Source organism: Etheostoma cragini, chromosome 5 (genome assembly GCF_013103735.1).
Source record: "Etheostoma cragini isolate CJK2018 chromosome 5, CSU_Ecrag_1.0, whole genome shotgun sequence".
Taxonomy (NCBI): Eukaryota; Metazoa; Chordata; class Actinopteri; order Perciformes; family Percidae; genus Etheostoma; species Etheostoma cragini.
This window is the reverse complement of record NC_048411.1, coordinates 9,102,907-9,130,722: the sequence shown is the minus strand read 5'-3', so window position 1 is coordinate 9,130,722 and position 27,816 is coordinate 9,102,907. Positions and strand designations below refer to the sequence as shown.

The 27,816-nt window shown below is 38.9% G+C and overlaps 1 protein-coding gene and 1 long non-coding RNA gene across 3 annotated transcripts; one reads left to right on the top strand and one right to left on the bottom strand.

Moving 5' to 3' along the window:
* Nucleotides 1–258: 258 nt before the first annotated feature.
* On the top strand, nucleotides 259–27,020 carry nr5a1a (nuclear receptor subfamily 5, group A, member 1a). Of its 2 annotated transcripts, none has more exons than XM_034871553.1 (7): nucleotides 259–499; nucleotides 3,391–3,509; nucleotides 4,116–4,257; nucleotides 5,395–6,050; nucleotides 22,059–22,178; nucleotides 22,998–23,145; nucleotides 25,836–27,020. In XM_034871553.1, exons 1-7 carry the CDS (start codon nucleotides 478–480, stop codon nucleotides 26,087–26,089), a joined length of 1,461 nt encoding a protein of 486 aa, XP_034727444.1. In that variant the 5' UTR covers nucleotides 259–477; the 3' UTR covers nucleotides 26,090–27,020. The 2 variants fall into 2 exon arrangements, with proteins under 2 accessions (XP_034727444.1, XP_034727445.1); XM_034871554.1 differs by having other exon boundaries at nucleotides 5,407–6,050; nucleotides 25,836–26,089.
* LOC117944601 lies at nucleotides 17,025–22,252 on the bottom strand. Its single transcript, XR_004656617.1, has 3 exons — nucleotides 22,242–22,252; nucleotides 19,251–19,258; nucleotides 17,025–17,197 (listed from the first exon to the last, which is right to left on the bottom strand). It is a non-coding gene; the product is annotated as an uncharacterized LOC117944601 (long non-coding RNA).
* Nucleotides 27,021–27,816: the final 796 nt, after the last annotated feature.

Here is a 27,816-nt window from a genome sequence, read left to right as displayed (position 1 = left end):
AAATGCAGAGTTATAGAAAAACTAAGAAATACATAGAGAAACATAAAGAAGTAGTCTTTCAGAACGTTCGAATCCTATTGGCAGATTGCATATGAAGTGTGTCTCCTCCATCAGCAGCACTCCGTTCTCCTGTCCAGGCATTTCAACCACGGAGGAGGCAGCGAGCGTCTGTCCGTCACGTGATCGACCTCCACCAATAGCCGCGCGGCAGTCTAACTTTTGTGATAAGGGAAGCGCAGTAAAGAGCGAGCGGACTGAGGGAGTTTCACTCGGAGGTCTTTAATGGTCTGCATGAACACGCACTTCTAGCCTACTGGCTGTTAAAGCAGCAGTGTTACATTCACTGACCATACGGATTCCTATTGCTGTTTTTCCTCATTTTCATTCTTATACCCTTCGTGCTCATGCAAGGCTGCAGCAACACATTCAGCTTTTAATTCACAGACAATCATCACTAACTGGCTGGCTGCTGTTCCAATGTTGGGAGACAAGGCTCACGGTAAGACTGTCTATTATTCTACGTTCACAGCTGTAGTATCCATAATAGATTGGCCTACGACTTTTTATTTGTTCGAGTCAAGGACCAACCAACTTAAACCCAATAAATCCTGGTAAATGTTGGAGGAAATGCTTTATGTCCTGAAAGCTGCAGGCCGTAATTCCAGGGCATCCACATATCCCTATAATCTGTTGTGTAATTATTAGGATGAATAATTGTCTGATAAGGAAATTACAGCAACGCTTTACAGCCTTGTCAAGCACAGTTTTAGCCCCGTTATAGAACGGCTATTAACTGAACCAACCCAGCTAACAATGGAATGGCACTTTTTTTTTCCTTTTTTTATTTATAGTAGGTGAAAAAAAATCATTTAAAATATATAATATAAATTGTCAAATGTTATTGATTTACAAAATGTACAATTTACAAAAAAATGAAATAGGAAATAATACAAAAGAATAAAAGTAGCCTCTATAATAATTAGTAGCCTATAGTTACTCAACTAAAAACCTTCTGACTGTGCCTATATAATTTCTTAGAATCCTAATAATGTAGTGAAACAACGAAATAAAAAAGAAATAAATAGGTTCCTTATTTAAAAATGTAAAATAATATTAATAATATCAATGAAAACTAATACTTTATATAGCCTATGCAATTATATATATAATTATAAAAATCTAAAATAAAAATGTTTAGTTATTATTATTATTAATATTATTATTAGGCTGTCTGATGCTTGGTGCTGATGGCGCGAGCCCAAATGGAGAGCCCTTGTAGCGCGCGCGTGCCCCGGTCTGCTCCCAGGCTCACGAGACGCCTCTGTTTCAGGCCTGCGCATCTGCAGCTGCCTCCCCGCTACCTCCCTATTATCACTTCACTTCCACTCTCTCTTACGTGTTTAAATACTGCGTGTTGTCGGTAATATTGGCTAATACAGAATAGTTCCCATGTCACCGTGTGATTCAAAGCCGGTTCTGTTCACCGCTCCCTCGAAGGGACTCCGACGGCGGGCTTTTTAAAAAGAAATCCTATTCATCACTATCAATTAACGTATAGGCTTACGCTAGGCTACTGAGTGAGTGAGTTCATTTCATTTAACTTTTTCCACTCCCGGAAAGATTTTATTCAATTTATCTACAGTGTCTAATCACAGGAGTTATCTCAGGACACTTTACAGATAGCCTAGGCCAAGACCACACTCTCATTTACAGAGACCGAGCGATTTCCCGCCCCAAGAGCAAGCACTTGGGGCCGGGCACAGTGTCAGGCTGAAACGTCGGGACGACCCTGTCTCTTGGTGGGTGGTTTTCTGTCGAAAGGCACTATATGCACACAAATATGATTCATAATAAGCATAGCATTTGGCGTCCTCTGTCACCTATACGCGTGTAGGTCGGTGGCCGTGACATCCACTTCCACAGAGTGGAGTCAGAGTCTGAATACGTCTTTAAACTCGACAGCCTACGAGGCGAATGCTAATGCGGCCATCTTTAGCTAGGCTATGTATGACTTTGGATACTAGTTTGCCCGCCGTGATAAATGAGATAAAAGTCTAAAGGAAATGCATGCCTGTGTGGAGCGGTTTCAAACTGATGGAAAAAAACAAAAAAAACAAGTGTGTTGTGTTAGGCCATATAGCCATAAATTATATATTATCTTCCTTTTTTAATAGTTGTAACGTTATCTGTTATAAAACCTACAGCATCGAACATGTTTATGATGCAAGCCTCTTATTTGATACATTCATGAACTGACGAAGTTTACTGAAAAATGACAATTTTCATCATGTAGACCCAAACATTAATTACTATTCATCAACGCAGACAATGTAGCCTAAAGTATTAAAGGTGCTCTATTAATTTAGATATTTAAATAATTTAAGGAGCTATAGCCTAGCCTACATATTCTAGAGCCTACATAGCCTATAAATAGGCTATTATTCTGTGAACAAGATTATTAGGTTTTAATAGATAGAGGAAATATACAGTTGTCTAAACAAGTTGCATGGCTGTATTATTATTAATATTATTATAGCCTAATGATTAGGCATATAATTTCGATCAACTGATACCTAGATAGCCTAAATGAGCTATTTTCTTTTCTAATTGTCTTTATTCGTTCCATTTTTAATGTCAGATTAAATTGCATTAAATGCGAGACAGCAGCACCAACTCGACAGCACTGAAGCTATGTTGCGTTGTTTAAACTGCGTTTAAACGAATGAGGCAAATCACAAAGAAATGTCATTTCAGTTTAAAGATGACGGCGCATAATTAAGTCTGTGAAGAGAAGAAACTGATGTGAGACATGTGAAGCACGATCAGATTAAAGCCATCATTGTAACGAAGGCTCAAAAAATAGCACCAGACAAATGCCGGTGGATATGCAAATGATTGTGAATTTCCTTTACTCGCCAGCCAAAAAAGTAATGTTAAACTACTGAGTGACTGGTAACATTTGAACATTCACTATAGCCATTTGGCTGGTGAACAAAAACAAGGGAAATTGGCACTCTGATTGTTACCCACATAACGCCTGAAGTGTATGGCTTCTTTTTCTGTATTCCGATTATTCTATATACATCACCCACATATAATTGTGCATGCTATATTTGCATCAAGCATGTGCCTGTGTGTGTGCGTGCGTCCGTTTGTGTGTGTGTGTGTGTGTGCGTGCGTGTGTGTGAATATAAATAAATTGATATAGGCTACACACTGAAAGGGATGTTTAAAATGACCATTCATTGAATAACTTACTAAAATTTAGCTGGGCCATTTTTCATGTTGTGCTTGTGCGTTCGTGCGTGCGTGCGGGTGTGTGTGCGTGCGGGTGTGTGTGTGTGTGTGTGTGTGTGTGCGTGTGCGCACGCGCGTGTACTTGTGTCCCAGGTGTCACGTTGAAGGTTATGGAATACACATATGATGACGACCTGGAGGAGCTGTGTCCTGTGTGTGGAGACAAAGTGTCCGGATACCACTACGGCCTGCTCACGTGCGAGAGCTGCAAGGTAACACATCCAACCTCCAACAGAAAGAAATACAAACATGTTGTTTACATTTCGTTTTCTCCCTACTGTCATTTTTATTGTGAACAGCTTAATGCTTTGTATAGTAAACATATATTGATTTGGCAAATACGCATGGTGTTCAAATACTGAGATGAAACATAAATTGTTAAATTGTTATAAATAGTTATCTTAAAGATCTGTGGGAGAAGAGAAAACTAGCTGAGATGATGACAAGAGATGTGTTAGTCTTTTTAATTTTATATTTCTTTGTTGTCAGTATTTATAGTATACTATATATATATATATATATATATATATATATATATATATATATATATATATATATATATATATATATATATATATATATATATATGCATGCTTTTTTTGTTTTTTCTTCTTCCGTTCTTCATGTAGTTGTCATATTTGCATGTGCAGTGGGACCGGAAGCTGTCTGTTGAATAGGCTCGTGGTGTTTTCTAATCCCTTATGGGTTGGGCCAAATGTTTCATAACTTGTCCAGACGCGTCGTTAAGTCTGCAAGTTAAAATGTTCAACAGCATGCCTCTCTCCCCCCGCTCTTCCTAACGTGTCTCTGGGTTTCAGGGCTTCTTCAAGAGGACGGTGCAGAACAACAAGAGGTACACGTGCGCGGAGAACCAGGAGTGTAAAATAGACAAAACGCAGAGGAAGAGATGTCCTTTCTGCCGCTTCCAGAAGTGCCTCAACGTCGGGATGCGGCTAGAAGGTACACTTTCAAACCCGGAATTACAGAGATTAGTTTGTCTTTTCACCCTCACATCATAATAATCGTTTGCTAATAGTAACAATAATATTAAAAAATCAAGGGCTTAACTTGTGGGTTCTGTGTTTTCTTAGAATTTTTTTAACATATCAGACACTTAATTTACTCCATTCTGTGTAATTTTTGTGCATTTTCGGCATTAAATGCATGGTGCAATATGTCTTTAATTATGTAAAGGAAATATTAGTAGATATTTGGTGGGTTGCGCTGGCAATTCATGTTAATATATTAATACATTCATCTGTTGTATTGTTCAACCTTACAGTGTTTTGGGACTTCCTTTTTTAGGATTTATGGACATCTTAATAACGAATAATTGCTTGCATCTAAATGTAATGATATTAATAATGATAGGCTACTAATAATACTAATGTATATATACTGTATGTACACAGTATATATATATACATATATGTATATATATATATATATACAAAGTATGTTATCACTCTATTTATGCCATTATTATTTTATGTTTTTGCCTCTGTTGCACATTTTTCATTGTGCATTTCATGGTATTTTGATTCCAACAGAAATTTCAATAATGTAATACTGTAGGCACTTATTATTAGTGTAAATATTATCAGTGTGTGTATTCACGATGATACGATCATATCATAAAAAAAAAGCCTTTATATAGCCTTTTTTTGCGATTTGTGTGCCGGTGGCTCTCGTGCTGTTTCATACACACATGGGATGGGATTCATTCCCAGACAGCATGCAGGAAAGCACCTGCTTCCGTAGCAGAAAAAGGACACATTCTTGACTTACTGATAAAACCCCAGAGACTCCCCTGTTTTAAATCAAAAGCTCTATTTAGACTACAAGAAGGAGTGGAGCTGCACAGACTCTGGGGATTCTTCTCGGCCCTAAAAAGGGAAGTCTAAATGACCAACATGTCTGATTTTTAGGGATTAGTTGGGGATACTGGTGAAATGCAAGTTATGATTTGCCTCCCTGCTGTTACAGTTCAATGCTCATTGAGGAGTTTTTCAAAATGGGTGGATCATGGAAGAATTCAGTAGAGTCTGTGTTTTCATCTGTAAATCTGTTTTTCACCTCTTGTCTCTTGTGTGACAGCGGTGCGCGCAGACCGCATGCGTGGGGGGAGGAATAAATTTGGCCCCATGTACAAGAGAGACAGGGCCTTGAAGCAGCAGAAGAAGGCTTTGATACGATCCAGTGGCTTCAAGCTGGAGAGCGTGGCGCCTCCGCCGGCGTCTCCTCCGCAGGCCGACTACGGCTTCCCCGGCTCCCTGCACAGCCTGCCGGCCATCTCCAAAAGTCTGCTCCCCTCTACTCCGAGCTCCATCACGCCTACAGACTACGAGTCCAACCTCTACGGACCCCCATCCCTGGGTATGGCCATGCAGTCCCACATGCCCCTCGCTGCTCAGTACCAGTACACAGCCTTCCCTGGCAGGGCCATTAAAGCCGAGTGCCCCGACTACACCAGCTCCCCCGAGTCTCTGACAGGATACCCCTACCCAGACATGTACCCGTCGGCCTCGCCGCAGCCACCCAGCCTGCCGCCGCTGGTGCTGGAGCTGCTGTGCTGCGATCCGGATGAGCTGGCGGTGCAGAATAAGATCGTGGCTCATCTGCAGCAGGAGCAGAGCAGCCGCGGCCGGCTGGACAAGCCCAGCACCTTCAGCCTCATGTGTCGCATGGCAGACCAGACGCTCTTCTCCATCGTGGAGTGGGCTCGGAGCTGCGTATTCTTCAAGGAGCTCAGGGTGAGTCCCAAATCCCTTTATCCTATATCCTCATGCTCCCACAGGCACATATGCGCACGCTCCAAATGGTGGAGGATAATGTCACGTTTACAGCTGAACACGACACACTTCTTTTATGCAATAGACCACTGTCTTATTACAACACTGTTTTGGTTTATCTCCCTTCCTTTGACCCGATTTCATACACATTGTACTCCAGTGTTTCTCAAACATTTCTATCAATAATGTACAAGCCAAGTAGCCAGTGTACAGCACAAAACATAAAAAAAGCCTATATAGAGAGCTAAACACTTTTATTGCAACTGAAAAACACCTAAATGCTAGCTTGCATTTTAAATGTTTTTTTTCCATCACTACATCTATTTGTCATTATAGTATAATTAGTTTTAGAAATTATGCATTACATTTTTTTCGATCATAATCAGTTTAGGAGTGTACAAATTAAAATTGAAATTCAAAAATGACCAAAAGCCAGAAGTATCCCCTAACAAGCACTCAGAAAAACTAGACTGGTTGCACCTTTTGAATACCTTCTCCCATCAAATGTGGAAAATTAAATACAAGATACCGAATGGTAAAAAACTGACATTGAAGTCAACCTCAATACCTTTCTCATTTAATGCCTCAAATAAACTTATGAAACTTGGATCAATCCACCAACACTGGCAATATATTACAAGTTAGGGTTGGGCAATGTATTAAGTATGTATGTATTAATAACATGGGGATAGATATCCTCTTAAATTTTGAATATTGTAATATTGTGATATATAATAAGTGTTACTGGTTTCTCAGGCTGTGATGTAATTTTTTCTTTTATTGGCATTTACCCACATTATCATAAGTCTCATTGTGAAAATATTTTGGTAAAGCACCAATTGTCAAGCCTACAATATTGACATCAATGTACTGTATTTGGTCAAAAATCTCCTGATATTCGATTTTCTCCGTATCGCCCAACTTTATTACAGGTCAAAACTATCAACACTACTTATGAAAAGCTCTGTTCATTTCTGAAGATTATTAATTCTTGAACGGCAGCTACAGCTGATGCTCTTTTGGCCATCGTGGATGTCCCATTATAATATTACTCCCAAGCTGTAGCGGGGATCGTTGTCCTGTTTCCTATTTGTTACTTCTTATTTTACAACATATCATGTTAATGGCACAAAATGACACAAAAATAATGACATTAAAAGCACACAAGTAAAAATAATTCTTTATCAAGGGCAAATCACAATGTTTAAACTCTGTTGTTATTATCATACACATCACACACACAGGTCTAAAAATGCTCAGTACCTATACTGTACATGTACTAATGGACATGTGTCAGAGTGTAGGGCTGCCCATGGAAAGAAAACCCAGGCTGTGTGGGGTTAGTGGCCTTGCTCAAGAACACATTGGCAGTGCCCAGGTTGTGAACTAGCATCTCTCCAGCTACGAGTCCACCACCATACTTTGGTCAGTTTGGGGACTTGAACCAGCAAGTCTCCGGTTCCCAACTTAACTTCCTACTGACTTAGTTACTGCCACCCCACAAGATGCTTCACAAAGGAGAAAACCTACTGAAGACAAGCATAAAATGCACACGCGCACACACACACACACACACACACACACACACACACACACACACACACACACACACACATTTGACTTTTGTTGTTGTTGTTGTGTCCTGTTACTTATTTCTGTTCCACACACAAACACATCTGGGGATAATGAGTGGACATACATCAGTGTCTCACTCCATCACCTCCAGTGCTGTGTTGTCTTTGTGCGCTGTGCCACAGACACACTGCAGTATTGACACGTCGGAGGATTTAGCACCAGTCCAATTGAAGTGCCATGTTGGAGAAATCCATAATGTTGTTGTGGTTAACTGTGGTGCTGCTTACACAATGGCTGAATACACTTAATCAGCCCAGGTACTAACAAGGTAGACAACATTACAGGGCTGCAACTAGTTTCACTTTGCCAGACCTTCGTCGACACTGCTGCGGAGGAAGGTCTGGCTAGTCCACAAAACAATCCGGAATGGGAGAAAAATGGGCTCGGGTTTATTGGCAATTTGTTAAACCAATCACAAACGTGTTGAGTGGTGCCAACAAAAATATTCACATTTAAGAAGCTGCAATCAAATAACTTTTATTCTTTTTCATAAACTTCCTGCACTTGGCTCTTGTTATAGTATCAGCGTTTATTTACAAAAAAATAATTTAATTTTATAATTTTCTTTGTTCTCTCCTTTGTTCCAAATTAATTAAATTCTCCAACTTTTGGATGTGTGAATTGTTTGTTCAAAATACTTTTTTTTTTGTAAAAAAGGAAATAAACTGATTCATTGATAATCAAATAAATTGCGTATTAGAGCTGCAGCCCATGAGGAAAAGATGCGATAACTTTGAATAGCGTGATAATGATATAACTTGCAATAAATACACAGATCATAAAGTGCAATATGTTCTGCCTGTCTACTGCTTTCAGTACTCCACTAGAATACAACAAACTGCTTATTGAAATTAAAGCAAATGGAAGGAACTCCTTGTTGAGTTTTATATAAGAGAAACTACTAAAACACAATGACCTTTACATTTAAAAGTGCAGTTTTCTGCTGACGTTTTCTTTCAACTAACACAACAAATCTCGGAGTGCCTTTCACAATGTGTTGCAGCCTTTCGTCAGGGGTTCATTGCCTCACATTGATGACGATAAAAAACATGGTATATTACGCAGGCGATTAATTAATATTTATTAATTAATTAATTCATTCATTTATACATAGGTGACAACTAATCGATTCATCAAATACTCTTTGCAGCTCTACAATATTACCTTCCATCCTGTGAGTCAAGCCAAGCCATGGTCAACCTGATCCAACCAATTCTTCATAACCTTTATCTAGTCAGGGAGTGCCATAAAGAGCAAGCTCTTTTTTCCAATGACGCCCTGATTACAGCACAAATACAAAGAAACAAAAATAATACCCAAATTACAATATCAAAAAAATGAATGAAGAAACAATCACTTGAGATTCTTCTTCTTTTGTTTAAGATACGATAAGATTGATTTCATTAATCACACACTGGAGAAATTCCCTTCTTACTGCAGCTCAAACTCATTCACACGCGTCAGATTAAGTAGACATTAAATAGACATAGAACACATGCAAAAAGTACTACAACAAATAGAAAAAATAAAAGAGTAATAACAATAACAATAGCAATATGTACATTTATTATAAAAAGACACGTAAAAAAATAAAAATAAAAATATACACATATACAGATGAATAGAAATGGCCCCATGCGCAGTAGGAGGTGACGCAGAGTAATACATAAATAAATATGCATAGTGCAGAATATTCAAACAGAGTTTATGTACTCAGAGCAGGTCTGCTTCATCCCTGCTTCCCATTCCGAGGACTGACACAGGCTTGGATATGTACTAAGACCTCATAGGCATAGATTTGGACCGGTGATAGCCCCCCCAAAAACATTATTAAACCCACTGCCCAAAAGAGGTAAACGTAACTGTTCAGTGGGCTCAAAACATAATATTAGTTTAAATCCTTCTTATCTGTGAAAATAGGACCCCAGCGATCAGACACAGGAATTCAAGTGCCACAATGACACTAAAAAACCTTTGGGGGGGTGGAGGGGGTGGACCTCCACACCCTCAGTTATAATTTGATGTATCCTCCCATGTGGAAGCAAAACCTACGCCCCTTTATGCACTATACTGGTGGTTTCTAGGTTATTATACATGCTCTAACCATATTATTTACCTAGAAACCACACTAACCGAGCTGATCACTCGTCAATGTTTTAAATTCCTGCAACAAGTGTAAAGCCGAGTCTGCTTTCTCACTGTTTGGATTCTCTGCTTGCACTGAAGCAGATGTGTGTTTGAATAAACTGCTGCACAGTACATCCCAAATCTTCTACAGCAGAAATCTTCAATCAGGAACTGAGGGAATCCTCAAAGGTACTGCAGGGGGGCCGCCAAATCATTGTTTTATTTTTGTTATTATTATTATTATTTTTTTTTTTTCAAATGTTAAAACATTTCTGGAGTTTTAAATGAACGTAGGTCAAACATATTAATAGCCAAGAAAATTTGGTGTATTTATGAATTATGTTTTCATTTGATTTTTTCATTTTTGATTTTTTACACACCATTGATGACAGGCTTCCTGGCCTGTAGGGAAGGTAGCCTGTAAGTTAGCAATCCAAAGAAAAAGTTAAGCTTTAAGGTTACATGTATGTTTAACATTGCAACATAATGTATAAAATGTAATATATAAACATGTCAATAATTGTTACTTTAATAGCGTTATATTGTATGCACCATAAGGTATGTTCATGTAAGGGCTTTACACCGCCATACCTGTTAATGTAGGCCCAGTTTGATACGCATCTCAATATCATACAACACGAAGTGTGGGGGGGGGGGTCTGCAAAAAAACGTTGCCGACCCATGTTCTACAGTAAGAGCCCCACTCACTTATTCAATTCAATTCAATTCAATTTTATTTATAGTATCAAATCACAACAAGAGTTATCTCAAGACACTTTACAGATAGAGCAGGTCTAGACCACACTCCAGAATCCACAAGGACCCAACAGTTCCAGTAGTTTCCTCCAGAGCAAGCAACAGTGCGACAGTGGCGAGGAAAAACTTCCTTTTAGGCAGAAACCTCGGTCAGACCCTCTTGGGAGGCGGTGTCTGACGGGCCGGTTGGGATTAGAATTATTCTGTCTCCATGCTACATTAAGTCATATTGAAGGTTTGGTTCACCTACAATTACAAGCAAGAAAAAAGAGCAGGAGATAAATTATGGAAACACCATAGGGCAACGTCACTGCATGAGTGATGTTATTAACATAAACGCTCTTATGTCCAATACTCTTTTCTTGTCATGCATAGAAGGCTATAGCTGAATTAGTGGTGTTGTGTGAATGTAACCAAATCATATTAATCTAAAATAGTGTTTTCACCTTTATTTACTCAGGGAGGGGCAATTGAGAACATGCTCTCATTTCCAATGACGCCCCAATTACATTCCATGTAAAATTATAATGCATACAAAAATTACTAAACATAGTAATTAATATATAATATACAGATGCAAAATACTGTATACACATACAACAAGTACAGAATGTTAAACAACTCAAAGTGCACATGTACGTTCACAATACATAAACTCATTAAGCAGACATTTAAATGGAATCAGGCAGTTTAATTTCATTAGAATCTGCAGGTTATTCCTATTTAGGACCAAGAAATCAATAGTGCAGGTGCCATAATGATACCATTTTAAATTCAGCAAGCTTGTTAAATATACCGGCAATTTTTGAGGCAAGGCTTTATAAATAAATACAATGCAGTGTTGCTCCCTTCTTAGTGCCAAAGAAGTCCAGCCTACATTTTGATGAAAGAGACAGTTATAAGTACTGAATCCATCACCAGATATAAATCAGGGTGAGAAACTCCATCATGTGGCTTCAATGTAGAGGAAGCCAAATTCATCAAAATGCTATCCCTGTAATCTGAAACTGTTAGAAACGTAGCTTGAACGATCTGTTTTCTACAATTGGTGAGGAAAGACAAATTTCTATAAAAGAAAGCCAATGTTAACACAGACACAGCTGCTGTCTTTCCTGCAAAACATTTTCTCACGCATCGCCAAATGCTGTCTAAACATGCAGTTACTTTGGTTTTATTTGTCCAGGTTTTTGAGATATCTGCTCCCCAACAGAATGCAGGTGAATGGAATTTGGTTTTGTAACATTTACAACTTTCAACAGCAACATCTCTCATTCCAGAAACAGTTCCTCAGTTTCCCGACATCACACGGTCAAAGCTTTCCTTCTCCAGCAGAGAGTAAATCCTATAAAATTAGCTGACACTATGTTAGGATATCTCCAGGGATACAGTATCTCAGATTCTGGGCAACAAATACAAAAACTCTTTGCATGGTTGGATATGTGTGAGAAATATGTTGTTTTTATTTTGGAATTTGGGTGCATAAACTCTTTTATTTTTTCATTGAATCAGTTTGTTGCATGGTCTTTGTTAATACTATTTTAAAATGATAAGGTAATTCACACAACACCACTAATAGAGCGAAGTAATCTGATACAACAAAAAAAGAGTTAAACGTCAGCGCATCCTTGTACTTTGTGTTGCTCCAGTGATAATGATCTCGTACAACATTGCATTTGCTCTCAGTGTCCAAATACAGAACCCAAAGTAGGAAAATGGCTAAAGGTGACAATTGAATGCGTTGTTGCTGAGAACATCCAGAAAGAGTCTGCCTGTTTTGTTGTTACTTTTGTACCTTCCTTCTCTCAGAAACAAAGACCACATTGTGGTGCTGATGAGGTTTGTTGTATCTTCTCAGACTAAGAAGAACAAGGTATCTTTACACGGCCTGTGTAATCGGGATACTTGGCTGAAATGGCAGGAGGGAAGCACAGAAGTTCTTCCTCTTTCATTATCATGGAATTGTTACATAAAATATACATACAAATAACACATTATTCAATCTTTATCAGAATATGCAGATTCCCTATGTACAAGATACTGTATAACAAACTCTATTTATTCACATTTTCTTTCTCTCCAATTAATTCACGCATAAAGACAAGTACAATCATAGGACCTGATGCAGATATGTGAAATGAGACACACCCAGTTTATGGATGCCCAGACACTAGCAAATAATAGATATTATAAATACTTTCATATTCTTTGGATAAAAAGGAACACAAAAATCTCTAACTACCCTTACCCTGCTAAAGTAATCCCACGACTTTTATTTCATCAGCCTAAACACAAGAGGCAATCAACATAAAAGTAATTACATGAGAACAACAAAAAGGATTTCAGATTCACTAGTTTAGCCTTTTGCATTTAAGATTAACTGTTGTCTTAGTCTCTTTTTTTGAAAGCAGACAGATACAAAGACATTTGCATAGTCAACCTCATTTCAGACATGTGGCTCTCTGAAGACCCCACTGAAGCTTGTCCACATCTGTTTGGACATTCTCTGTCAAAATCACCGGTTTTCATTTGAAAAATCCTCTGATGCATAGGAGGTGATGCATCAAAGCATGGTTATAACTTCCACTTCATGTACAGTATGATACAGCCTTGACATCAGTGCCCAAAATGGGCGGGTACCAGCACCTTTTTTTGTCGACTGAACCTTTAGTTCTTATTTTGTACCGCCACATTCTGTCTTGAATAGGTATGCCCTAACCCCTAAATACATGCGTAACTGCGCCTCTCACATAGCAGCTGTGAAAAACAGTGCTGAAAATGTCCCTGTTAATATGGATATTAAATAAACATATTATTGTAGCACTGGTCGCTGTAGGCTACTGTGCCCGACCAGACCGTGTTGGTCTGTCGGTCACCAAATCTTTTAGAGCTGAATATTACAACACTGCAGTGTTACAACCTTCAGTTTATGTAATCTTGATTTGGGGGTCATTTACATCTAAAAGGGTTGTAAATCTAGTTATTTAAGTAAATTGAATCATACCACAATTACCTTCAAACATTATTTCCCACAAAATAGTGGCTAGTGAATATGCTGTGTAGCTAACTATGAAAAAAAACCTAGCCACAGTGGCTGGTGAGCAAGAGTTAATGTCAAGCCCTAAATGTATGCAACAAAATGCATAGAAAAATACATTTGAGGGGATAATTTACCATGGTATGAATGTAAATAGATCCAAAAATATATCCAAAACACATGTGATGGTAATGTTATGCAAGTGCTGAATTAGGATACCTTTTCCCCCGTTGGAACAATTCAACCACTGTTTGTTGTCATGTTGTTCAGAATGTGGTTGATACTTTCTGTTTTGCATTGTCATATACAAATGACTAAACTCGCACATATGCAGTCTCAGTGGGTCCCTTTACATTCAAACATTCATGCACACATAACTGAAACTAAACACATCTGTTGTAGAGGAATCAGTAATGAACCTTTGTCTGGAAATGCACTCTTTTCCTAACCCACTGTAAAACTACTGAGAATTTTATAATTTATAAAAAAAAAATACCTGCATGATTGTTGAAGTCTTTAATGTGCATTGGTTAAGGTCAGTGGAGGATGGTAATTTCATTTAAAGATCTAATTTTAAATGTAATAATTCTGCAATACAGCATCAACGTTTTTATATTAATGAACTTTTGTTACATTTAAGCCATTGCCAAATAAGTTCCTACTAAGCTAAATAAGACCATCACCTCCACGCAACTCTCTCTGTATTTCTCAGTATGGCTGTGTTCAGATAATTGTGTCATCCGGCTACATTCGCGGGCAGAAAACCGAGCAAATGTAATGACCTCTTCTGAAGAGTTCATCATGTTTTTTTAATTCTCCGTGTCTTCCTCGGCTACTAGCAACTGCTTGGGGGAGGGGTGGGGGAGCTGTGCGCGAACAGTTTTGCTTTCATTACTTAGAATTGCTCATGGGGCGAATTTTGCATGGTGCTTGCACACAACATGATGATCAAGTTTAGTTTAAATAAAGATTTTCTATGTTTTGTTGTGGCTGAAGATGTAAATCTTTACAATCTCACAGAATTGTACTTATATTTTAACGTTGATCCAACTACCAATGTGCTAATGTGCTACATTAACAAGTGGCTCATCCCAATGCTTGGTGGCTAAACCGTACCTTAATGTTATAACGTTACAACAGTCTTCAACACGCTCAAAAAGTTATTGACTCTTTTGAAAGTACTGGGTTAATCCCTGAAGAAGTTCTCCAAGTAACGTCAGCTCTCTGGGTAGTCTTCATTATTTTGTAAATTTATTTTTATTTCAAATCAAAAATAACAATACAATCAAATATAAAAACACAATAAGTGAGTGGCAACACAGCAAAAGGAAAACAACATGTATAAAGTGTTTCATACTATGTTCAATCTGTCCGAAAAGGAGCAGGATGAAGCCGTAGCTTGACATTTTTCCCACCCTTCATTCAACTCAAATAGTTAGCGTAAATTATTTTTCATGTATTTTGTATATGTACCACGTATCACGCATTTTTCATACTGATAGCAAGATAACAAATATAGATAAAACTAATTTAATTTTAAACACCTACCAAACATTTTTACATTTTAAACTTGATTAATCTAATGCTAAGTTAGCAAGTTAAGGCACTCCGGCCTGTCTGCCTTAATTCCCTGCTGCTGACGATAACAGTAGATAACAGCAGCAGGGACACAGCCACAGCTAGTCCCTAGCTACCCTGAACCCAGCCAGCACAAATGCTAGAACTGGTAGCTAACAACTCTAACGGCAATAACAGACCATAACAGACCCAGCGCATTCTCACTCCTACGGCGTCAAATACAGACCCTTGGTCAGGTACATTTGCCGTTTTTTTATAAACGCTATTAGTCTCCTTTAGCATCATATCTAAACACGCTTGGCTGGGACTTGTGGCCTCACTTTTTTACGCTCTGGATAAGGACATACAATTAACTGAAAAATTGGGTAAAGGAAAAGTTTGTGGGTGGGGTTACAAACAGTCTCCTGGGTGAAAGCTACCCATGCAGCATTTTGAGCTGTCAAACAACTCGCTACATTTGTCACTCTTAATACTACGTCATCTTAAAGTGCCGCGGAGCTGCTGATCCACCCGGAGCATTCCATAGACACTACGAAGGGCGCTTTTGTGAGCCACTGCTCAAGCATCTGCATTCGGAATGCAAACCCACAGGGGCCAGTGTCTGGCTGAAATTGAGCCGCCACAGCAGCCAACCAAAGGTCCCCAGAGAGAAATTACATTACATTTGAATGTCACTATAGTAAAAACGCCCGTCTCGAAAGTCTTTGTCGGCTTCTTTTCTATGCTTTTGCTATCATCTTTTGCTAACCTTAAACCTAACCTTCACCAAGAGCTGTGAGTGTCTCAACAAAACCATAACAAACATACATGGTGTAGTTTCTACGAAACAAAAAATAATCTATCAAACTATTGATCCAGTCAACACTATTCATTTACTTATGATTAATTACTTATAATGTGCAATACACAATATTAATTGCTGTTTAGGTTCTGAGAGACTGAATTATGTCACTGTGCTCGTAAACATGAGAGGGGCAATCTGTGGTTGAAGGAAAGGCTGGTATATTAGCGTGGGAAATGTATTTACCATTCTCAGATGGCAGAAAATATAAATTAGGTCAGTAGTCTGTCAAATAAAGTGATCTCTTAGTTTTCATTAATGAATCCCCTTATAGGAAAACACAGGCAGGCCTTTTGTACAGTAAGGTCACATCGGTAGTTTTCCGGTATGTGAAACGATATGACAGTTTTTTTTCTCCTCATAACAACTGTACAGCCTTATTTTGCCTTCTCAAAACCTTGTGTTATACACATCTGATGTATTTCTGTTGATAGTCAGACCATTCTTATGTACAGTGTACAGCCAACATGGGCAGTGAGAACAAAGCTGTGCATATTTTTGCCAAGAAAGCCTTGCACTGAAAGAGCTGTTTCCCTCGGCTGGATAATTACATTCCATGCAGGCGATAACGGCAAAATGTCTCCTCTGCACTGCTCTGCTCTCGCTGCACTCTTCTACATTGTTGCTAAATCGCTAGCAGAATGGAAGCTATTGATTTCTGCAGTTCCCCCAGATGTGGTCTTTGTTGTGTCTTGTGTTTGACCTTCCATTCACCTGTTGAACATGGAAGATGTTGCTGAGGGAGTGAACACAATGTACATGATAAACTGAACTGAATAAGCGAAATGATAAACGAAATGATAAACTGTAAAGCAGCACAGACGACTCAACAATGTCAATTTAAAAGTAACTTGTGAAGATTTGAAAATAGATGCATTGGATAACTACCCTTAGCTACCAACTAGTGTAACAGCATTGGGAACCTTCTATAATGCCCATGTCTGTTATGCATCATAAAAACACTTATGTGTTATAATTATAGACTGTTAATGTTATTGGACAGAGCATGTGGGACGTCACCCCTTAGTTTATGGAGATCTGCTATGAATCGTTGAGTGTGCCATTACGGGCGCAGCCATCCTGGTTGCGTATGTGACAGTTTTAAACGAGAGGGAGGAGTGAGGGAGGAGCCACAGACTGTTGGGCAGTATCTGACTGCGACGTTAGCTGAGAGTTGCCAACGGCGCTTACACTCTACATTACGTTACACACTTCCACTGGCAATTTGGATGCAACTGCTGCTGAAAGTTATCCTACGTAATTTGAGGTAAGATTTCGCTTCTTTAAGTTTTAAGTTCTTGTGCCATGGATAAAAACACCCCTGCTTTAGCGTCGATTTTAAAATCAACGAGACCATCATTCAGAAAATGAAGATCCTCCTATATTGCAGGAGATTTAAAACTAGCGATTGAGACCATAAATTCATTATACTGATGTTTACTGTGGTAATAAATCAAGTGAGAAGTGGGTCACTCTCTCATAGACTTCTACAGAAACCGACCTCTTTTTGCAACCGCATGTGTCGCCCCCTGCTGGAATTTAGATAGAATGCAGGTTTAAGGCACTTAAACCAATTAAGTCAATTGTAATAATCTGCTCATAGCACTGTATAACTTTAGTTATAAGCACTCATAAATATTCATAATGTTGTATAACAATAATCATGACACGTTATAAATCATGTTATGGGGACTTACATTACAAGTATTATAATACTTCATAATTGCTGGTCAGTCACTGTCATTTTTGCAAGGATCATACATAGTACATAATAATCATTGTTATAATGCATTAATGTGAGTATTTTAAGTTCTTATTTAGTGCTTTAAGTAAAGCAATACAAATACAAGGAAGTTATAAGTCAATATAAGTGGTCATTGTTTTAAAATTATCTTATTATAATACATTATAAATAAATCTATGCAAGAACAACTAAAGAAAACTTTGTAACATCTATGTGTTTGTTTATCAAGTAATAACAGAAATTGAGTACTCCAATTTGACGGCTTTTTGATGATGAACAACTGAAATGACAGTTTGCCAATGTAATGTTTCCCCAGAAACATGCTTACTCTAAAGACTCAACTGACTCCAATGATAGATAATACCTGAAACAATGTCTTCTTTGCCTGTAGTTGTAAAAAATAAACAGATCATAACAGACTATAAGTGCTGTAGTGCTGGTAAGGTGCTCCAATTTGACTAAACTGAAAGATGGCCATTTACATTTTACTAAAGTGATGTTTTTTTCACACTTGAATCACCCGAACACAAGATTGATCTTAGACCACAGAAAATTATAGTACCTATGGACCTTGCAAAAGGTAATGAAAAAAAAGTAAAATAGATTAAAGTTCCTTTTTGATACAAATAAGTGTGTGAGTGGTCAACATAAAGTGGCTTACCCCCTCTCTGTCAAAGCCCCAAAAACAGGTAAACAGATGAAGAAAACAAACAGACTGTTATCATTTCCACCCAAACCCCAGTGAACACGCCCACCACCACCTACAATATTAGTGCATGATATACTAGTCAATGAATTACTTTATTTATTAGTAGTAATATGCACACAGTACAATGTAGTGCGATTTTATTCCCTCTTAACACATCCTAGCAATCGGAGCAGTAGACAGCTATACCTGCAGCATCCAAGGAGCAACTTGGGGTTCAGTGTCTTGCTCATTGACACTTTCAAATGTGGCCGGAGGAGCCTGGAATTAAACCGCCAACCTCCACGCAACCAGCCATACAATTTCACCCACGATAGATGAGCCTGTTGGTTGTCTAATACTTCTACTTGCTCAAAACAAGCTAAATCCAAATTTGCTGAATGGTTGTTCCTGGTTTTGTTGCAGAAAGGGTTGCTACTTTAGTTTTACCAGAATTGGTTTTTAAAGTTTGATACAAATATAATATATAGTGTGCCAATGTTGCTACTTCCAGACATTTTTGCTGATATGAAATCTCTCTAACAACATCAGCCAAAATTGAATACTGTCAGTCTGCCACCTGTGGAAGCTTGAGGATTGTCAGAAACAATGTGTGCCTTTTGTTTGTCTCTTACACTCCTACTTTAAACCAGTACTTTAACTTAATATGTTTAACCAAAGGAATCATAATGTGCATATTCTCACACCGTAAGCATAGCCCCAAACACAGAAAGAAATGGCCAAATACAGCCAACTAGGACCTGCTGTTCTCATAAAGCATTCAAACATATAGCTATGAAAACTAATGTGCTCTTCTTCGTATGTATTATGTTGCTGCATGCACCACATTGACCGCCACTCTGGTCTGCATATGGAGAAGGTTGTGGTAGACGCGGGGGACATAAAACACAAGGCCTTAAAGCAGGGGAGCGGAGTTTATGTTCCAAGGAAAACTCAAGACTTTTGCCCCGACTTTCTGGTTGTCGCTGCATGACTCTGACCTTTTGTTGGTATACAAAACTGTTAACTGAAACAGTTTAGTAAATGACTGAAATTTGAAACTTGAATGTCACGTTAACCGGTCTTCACGTGACCAACTACACCATACCATTGGAATTATTGTGCACAACTTTTTGTACGATATCATATTAACCTGTGAATGCATTGACTTAGTAAGACCCACCAAGTATTGTAGGTGACTTGGTAACTACTACTATAGAAGGAGAGTTAAAATGTAACTTCCCGAATGTAAAACTTGTTTAAATGGTTTTGTTGTCTGACCGAATGTTTAACGGTTTCTTAGAAAGCTGATATGGCAGTAAAAAGATTATAGAAGCTATCCTATTTGCAAAACTTTAAAAAAGTACAAACATGTAAAATGGTCCAAATACATTGGTCAGTGTTAGAGCAAGGGTTAATATGGAGCAGGTATTAATTGGTCTTAAATGCTTATGTGATGAAATGCAAAAATGCTGCTAGTATAGAGTTCAGTAATGGGAATAATAATAGAAAATTAAAGGATGAAGGGAAATAACAATGGTGTAAACCTTAAATTGCTCAGGACCAACGCTCTTTAATACTTCTGCTTTTATCACGACCCCGTCTGGTAGCTCTTCCCCTTCTGCTGGCCAGCTGACAGCAGCCTTACTGTTTGGTTCACAGGATTATTATAATTTTCTGAAACAATCCCAGACATTTTAACTTTTTGACCTATTGACCAAAATGCAGATGGCTTTGTATCGATGATTCTCTTTCTGGAAGTGACATTCCCTGTTCTTTGGGTGTAGTTTTGTTTTATGTATGGAATCTTGTTGGACAATGTATGGGTTACACAATCGTGTTGTGGCTCCTGTGATGTGTTTTCTGTATTCCTCATTTTGTGCAAAGTATAGTATGTTGTGTTTACATTGGACAGGAAGCTATGGATGAAATTACTTGTGTATTGGGGTCATGTAATTCCGTGTGAGAGATGGGCCACAATTTTCATTTATGTGTCAGTGGCATGACACTTAAATGAAAAATCAGTCATTTATTATGGCTGTGAGATAAAAATTGTGTCTCTCAGAGGTAAAACACGACACTTGACAGGTAAACTATAACCTTGTGAATCAATCAAACCCACTTCCATGCTCTTACAGACAGAAACATCAAGAATCCATGTGGATTACATAGAGCCATTCTCCTCACGTTCAGCAAAGTTTGAGTTTTATTTTTATTTTTTTGGCTGCAGCTGGGTGTCCAACTCCTCTCGGAGAGGAAGCGCGGGAGGTCATCGAGACCTCTAGCTTCCTTAACCCTTTCCTTGATCACTGTACATCCATCCAGAACCCTGACCACTGCACAGTTCCAGATGCAACCAACCAGTTTGGACCCTCTCCTCCGCCACTGATATATAGTTTCATTCAGACGCACAGTAATTCTGTCAGCTTGGTATCAGATGGATGTGTGTCGGGGCTTATTAGCAGCTGTGGCTGCAGAATTACTGACTGCCGTGTCCTTCAGTTTACAGACAATATTGCAACGAAGATGGGGGGGGGGGGTTCAATCCAAAAACACACCCATCCCCCAGAGCAGAGCAGATGTGACTGAGGAGAGGTGGGGGTAGGTTAGGGAGAGGTGAGCAGGTTAGAAAGGTCTCAGACAACGCTTGTAAATACACAACGCGGGACATAAAGCAACACAAACACACAGAGCATCAGCACACACACTCACACACAAATACCAACACTCATCTCTTCTTTTTTCACCCTTGTTTTTAAAGGTCTTCCCATTTTCACTTGATCAGTTTTTGTCACCTATTTTGGTGAAATGCAGCTCTGGATAATATGCTTCTATTCATTTAGAATCAGAATCGAATTGAATGAGCGAATGAGGTTACACATTAAAAGAGGATCAGCCATGTGCAGTCGTGTCATAAACCCTCGTATACAAAACACAGTAATATAGAAAATACAATTTAAAAAGAGGATATTGATTTTCACTTCTCTACAACATGAACATAGAGGCTGTGGGAGACAGTGACAGTGAAATAATCAACACTATTGACAGGCTTTGCAGAATATTGATCACCATTATCAGTTTCTCTAACAAAGAGAAGGGAAAAAGCTACAGTGTATTCATGTATTCACTGGGTGAGCCCACACTGTGGCCTTGCTTTAAAGTGGACATATTATGCTTTCCTGTATTTTCTGTCATATGTACAATGTTATAATGTTGGATTTTAATGTTAAATGTAGCATTCAAATAAAAAGGTAAATACATTTTAGAGAAATTTCCATGAGCTAAAACGCTGTAATAAACGCGGTTTCAACTGTTTTTTGTCCCATACAGAGGGTGAAAACAAGTATATCAGTCATGTGCAGTCTGAAAAAGATAAAGTGTGTTTTTAACATTAAAGCATGTAAATATGTTCTAGTTAAAACTGAAACTACGAGTTAAAACTTGAAAGTGCTATATAATATTCGCCCTTTAAGATAATGTATTTTTATCTTTAACGCCCCCTTTGTGTCCGTCTTTGTGTGTGTGTGTGTGTGTGTGTGTGTGTGTGTTTGTGTGTGTGTTTCCTGAAGGTGGGAGATCAAATGAAGCTGCTCCATAACTGCTGGTCTGAACTTCTGGTCTTGGATCACATTTTCAGACAAGTGCAACATGGCCAGGAAGACAGTATCCTGCTGGTGACCGGCCAGGAGGTAACAACTCCCTCACACAACTTCCCATCAGCACAATGCACTGTCTGCTTCATTCACTTCCACTACACTACATTCAAAATGTGTATAAGGATTGGGCTTTTTTCCAAATTGTTGGACTGTATTTCCTGTGTGGAGGCCGATGTGTTTGCTCCATTTATCAAATGGACTAGAATGTAGACCAGATACCTTTGGAATATTTGGGTTTTCATTTATATGGCTTGAATGTAGTGGCCGAGACGCTTCAACAGAAATGCAAATGCTACAACACAAAAAAAAGAAGCTACAACACAAATGTTAAAGCCATAACATAAAAGCAAAAGCTACAATACAAATGCAAAAGTGACAATGGACATGAGCAACAACGAAATTAGCATAATTGGATGAAGTGATTCTTTTCTCTAATACGGATGATGCAGAATCATTAATAAATGAGTCATGTCAAAACAGTATATTTCCACGAGTGCGCTATGTTGGCAGTTAAAAAGTTACTCAGCTTGTTTGGTAGCTTGTTGGATAGTTAGTTAGCTAGCTTGCTAATTCTACCCATCATGCTTTCATGCTACACCTGGTTATAGAAAATGAGCCACAAATGAACAAAACTTGACTCATCTGGTGAGAGTATTGTACTTTTCTACACTTTTACAAGGGCAATTTCGGTGGGGACGGTGGGTAATTGTACCTATCAGATATTTACATTAATAATTTACAGGAAAGCATCTATTAAAACCAAGAAAGAGATTATCCCATCTGTTGGATAATGTTTCTGCCCATGTACTGTATATAAATGACTGATAAATAACCAGTAGCCTATGTTTTCAGGTGGAGCTGCCGTTCATCCTGTCCCAAGCTGAGGCGACTCTGTCCAGCATGGTCCAGAGAGGTCAGGAGCTAGCAGCGAGGCTGCGGGCGCTGCAGTTGGATCGCAGAGAGATTGCCTGTCTGAAATTCCTCCTCCTGTTCAACCCCAGTGAGTCTACTTTTCTGCTTCATCCGGTGATAAATATGCAGATATTGTTGAATTAAAAAACAAACAATAATGACTGCTAGTCAGCGGTCATCATCATCGGCAGCCCTGTCTCTTAAAGTATTGCGTTCCCATGTAACCAAAATGCATTCTCAGATGTATTTTGTATACATTTTGATAACATATTTAACACTTTTGATTGGTTAAGATCATGGTTTGGTCTAAATTAAGCATGCTTGTTACATAACGTAGGCTATGTTACGTGCGTGAGCCCATGTGCAGAGGCTCTCGTCCCCAAGAAAAATCTATATTGGCGCATACGTAACGTAATCTGGGGAGAAAATATGTTTCCCTCAAAACCTAATAAAGAATATTGTCGTTGTATGGGAACTTAATTTTTAGGAAACAAGGCTGCTAATTGTGATGTTTTTCATAAGATGATATCAGTTTGTTAGGCTTAAACAGCTCAAACTGGGAAACAGTTTCTCTTCCTTTAAATATTAGTGTAAGTAAGAGATTGAAAGATTGATCCTGGAGTGACCTATCTCAAAATAATTGGGATGTTGAACATAGGCCTGATCTTACACGTGTAGCCTGTAGATTGGGTGTTGCCAGAAGAGTGGTGGGTATAAATCAATCAACTTGGTGGGGCTGCAGGGCCATACTGATGCTGTACTTTGGCGGAATTTGAATAGCAACACAAACATTTTAATGAAAAAATGTCACAATTGCAGTTTATCTGCAATACCTCTTTATCTGTAAGGTTACAAGTGTTTTCCAAACTGGCCTTTTTCTCTTTAATAAATTCACTAAATTAAATTTCTAGGGTTGACAAAAGCCAATATTAACAAAGACATCCTCCTCCATTGTCCACTAATGGCATTCAAAAGAAACGTAATGGATGGGTCTATCATTTGAAGGGTCCTACATTCATGTAGCGGCTTTCGCAGATGGAGAGAGCATAGATGTGGCTTGCCTAGATTCTCAGAAGTGTTTGCTGTTTTGCGCTGGCAAGCGGGGAACAAAGAGCCTTTGAATGGGGAGAGCACTTGTCAGACAGAAAATACTTGCTGTGTTTGCCTGCAGCTTCATTGCTCGCACTCTCACTCTCCCTCATCTTCAGAGTCAGGTTTGTCGGGGGTAATTTAATTGCCCTTAAGCAGTTTCAAAAGATGATTCAGAACATTGATTCAAAACATTTAATTACTGTGTGAATAGATTCTCCAAGATGGGCTCAGCTGATGCTGAATGCCGGTCCAACGGAGGGCTCGGCTATTGTCACACCAACGCGTACACAAACACACATACACTCTCACACACACACACAGACACACAATCACACTCTCATGCACGCACGCACGCAGTTTATTTCTCCTTTCTGATATGAACTTACTTATATACAGTACCATTACAATACTAACATACTAGAGCAGACTATTTTTTCTCTAAATGAAAATAGTCACATTGTTAACTCAATATTGTCTTTCAGTAGCTTGAGTGCAAAAACACTTCTGGGCAAAACGTAGTCAGCTTCCATTCAAGTATGTAATTGTTTGTTGAAAGAATCTGCAAAGGAAAACAGGAATCTTCTAGAAGGCAAGTACTTTCCCTATACATTTCATCCATCGTAGGAGAGACTTGGGAAACCAAGCTATTTAGAACTGACGCAGTCCCCCGGATGAAAGCCAAAACCTCTTCAAAGCACCTTTACCCAAGTTCATTTGCCCTTGATTTGAACCCTTTCTTTGATTCACTTGGTACCTAACCTACAAAGATTTTCTTTTAAACACCGAGATAACATACCCCACTGCGCAACAAACCAGCTGCTTACCAGTACATGACACTAGAAAACCAAACAACGTAGAAAGCATCCAAAACCCAGGGGACCAAAACATCTGTACTTATATCCTGGATGGGTAAGAAATAGTAAGGAAACAAAGTTGGATAAACCAAATGTAAGTTTATTGAGTATAATTGAATAAAAACAAAGTGGTGTGGACTGGTCAAAGAAATAAAATGGATACAATGACCATTGTTATCAAAATCAATGTCAGGTTAGAGCAGCAGCCACTTTTATGTTTATCCTGTATATGTCTTGCATTTCCAGACCTATGTCCACAGCGCTGCAAAGGAGGGTCTGGCACAAGTCTATACAGCCTTCCGGGATGGGAGAAAAATGTGCTTTGGTTAATTGGCATTTCTTTAAACCAATCACAATTGTCTTGGGCTACAGTGCTTGACAGAGCCACGGTGCCTCTGCAAAATAGCCTCGCGAAGGAACTTGTTTTGGTAGGACATGTGTACGTTCAAAAGTTGTTTAGGCATGCAAGAGAAAACTCAGATTGGACAGATAGTCTAGCTGTCTGGATTTACCCTGCAGAGATCTGAGGAGCAGTTAACCATAGTCCTCATGAATCGTCCAGAGTTTAGACACAAAGGAAAAGGAAGGTAACGTTCATTTGGCCGAAAATTAGGGACATCTGGCAGAACCTCCGGTGGCACCAGAGCAATCCAAAATGTCAGTCAATTGTTTTGTCCTAATCAAATGGCCACAGCAAAGCATGGTCCATTGCTCTTTTATCCATTGCATTTAAATGGGACAGCCAGACACATCAGCAGTTTCAAAGTTTCCCTCACTGAGTCATGATCTGTGTTTGTCCTCTGTGTGTGTGTGTGTGTCTGTTTGTGTGCAGATGTGAAGCTGCTGGAAGACCAGGCATTCGTGGAGGGCGTCCAGGAGCAGGTGAACGGGGCTCTGCTGGAGTACACTCTGTCCACCTACCCTCAGTTCCAGGAGAAGTTCAGCCAGCTGGTTGTGCGGCTGCCGGAGCTGCGCTCCCTCAGCACCCAGGCGGAGGACTACCTGTGCTACATGCATTTGAGCGGAGAGGTGCCCTGCAACAACCTGCTCATCGAGATGCTGCACGCTAAGCGAGCGTGTGTGTGAGGTGCACACAGTGTGCGCCGTCGAAATGTGTTGTTTCTCTAGCCGAGACTGTGTTTGGGAGGGAAAGTGTGAGCGAGATGAGAAATCGTGGTGAGGTTTTCATATCCTGCAGAGCTACATTAACGTGACCCTTATAAACTGGATTTTCTACCCTGTTTGCAAACATCTAAAATTAAATCTGCCTGTAGAGTTATATTATATCCTTTTTGACTAAATATCACATGAATCCAAAGTCACAGACAATGATTTTCTATCCCACAAAGCCGTTCAGCAAACATTTAGACTCAGAGGAGGAATCTTTAGCCTGAATCAGTGCAGTCATGAAGACTGATGACTGCATCATTTTTGAAACATTCACACCTAAATGTCGTTCAGATATTACTGTAAAACGGTTTCCAACGCCAATTTAGGAATTCTATTGTGAAATCTGGTGCTGGGTTGGTCGATGTTGAAGTGACACATCACAAAAATGGGACTATGTGCATGAAAACATCTGTTGAATGCTTTCTAGGTGAGCGAATGTGAGCTTTTCCAAACAGATGTAGTAGTTTCTTTTCAGAAATTTCAATTTAGTGATAAATGAGTCCTTTTTGATCAAAACACAGTCCCTAGATTATTCTTAATCCTGTTTCAGATGAAGACGGACTTCAGGATAACACACTCTGGTCTTGTCAGACTAGACTAGTCATGTCAACACTTGTTTGTTTTGCCACTAGTGTTAAAAAAAGAAAGAACACTCTATGGGAGTCAATATAGTTTTGTTTTAATGTATTTAGATGTTAATATATTGATATATATAGAAGCCAGACATGTTAACAAAAACATATTCTTATCTAGTCATTCATCAAACCCTTACCAAGAAAGAGTAAATGAAAGGGAGTGAGAGACAGGTAGGAAAGAAGGACAAGGACAAAGAAAAGGGGAGATAAAAGAGATAATAGAGGAGAGGAAAAAGACACATCAATGTGCAAATGATAAGGGAGAGATGAATGAAAAAGACAGCATTTGTCTTTCTTTAAGTAAAGATGTGAGTAGCCACAAGCAGCATGCAATTTTTTTATGTTTTTACCAAGTAGACAGACACGCACAGGGAAGGGCAAAGATGCGTCTGGCAAAATTAGGTTTCAACTTTCTTTGTCAAATTTGATTTTGTTTATTGGTTAATGCCTTCAGAAAAAATAGGTCTTTGTAAAAAAAAAAAACTCATGTTTCTTGTTCACACTCACATTTGTGTCACTTTTCAACACACTGTACTGTAGGTGGACTATAGACCGACTGATCTGGGTGTGTGCTCAGACTGAGATGTTTTGCACTGAAGCTGCAGTAGAGATGGTTTTAGTAGCCTTAATGAAAATGTATACCTACTGCCAAATGTATTGATGCTCATTATTTTTTGCTTATATTCAACAAATCCCATGACAAAACCAACAATGTGCTTGTCTGTCTCTCAATACTTTTGGCGTTTACGACCCTCAAGTCTGTTGGAAATTTTGCATTTTTTGCTTGTTTGGGGAGGGAGTCACGTATAAGGTAGTCTCGCTTTGCCACACCTTTCTCCCAAAGCATGCTGGACGAATGTCTGGCTACGCCATACAGCATCCGAGGAAATACTCAGGGAAAACGTGCTCTGGCATTTTGGAATTTCTTTAACCCTTGTGTGGTGTTCATAGTTTTGTTGCACAGCCTACTGTTCCCTTTCTGATGGAGCCACCACGTTATTAGGCTTT

What these genes read in the sequence shown, in the direction of transcription:
- nr5a1a (XM_034871553.1), top strand. Translation starts at nt 478, where the DNA reads ATGTTGGGAGACAAGGCTCACG. An exon ending in TATTCTTCAAGGAGCTCAGG is followed by an intron (nt 6,051 to 22,058) that starts GTGAGTCCCAAA and finishes TGTTTCCTGAAG; the next exon opens with GTGGGAGATCAAATGAAGCT. An exon ending in TGCTGGTGACCGGCCAGGAG is followed by an intron (nt 22,179 to 22,997) that starts GTAACAACTCCC and finishes CTATGTTTTCAG; the next exon opens with GTGGAGCTGCCGTTCATCCT.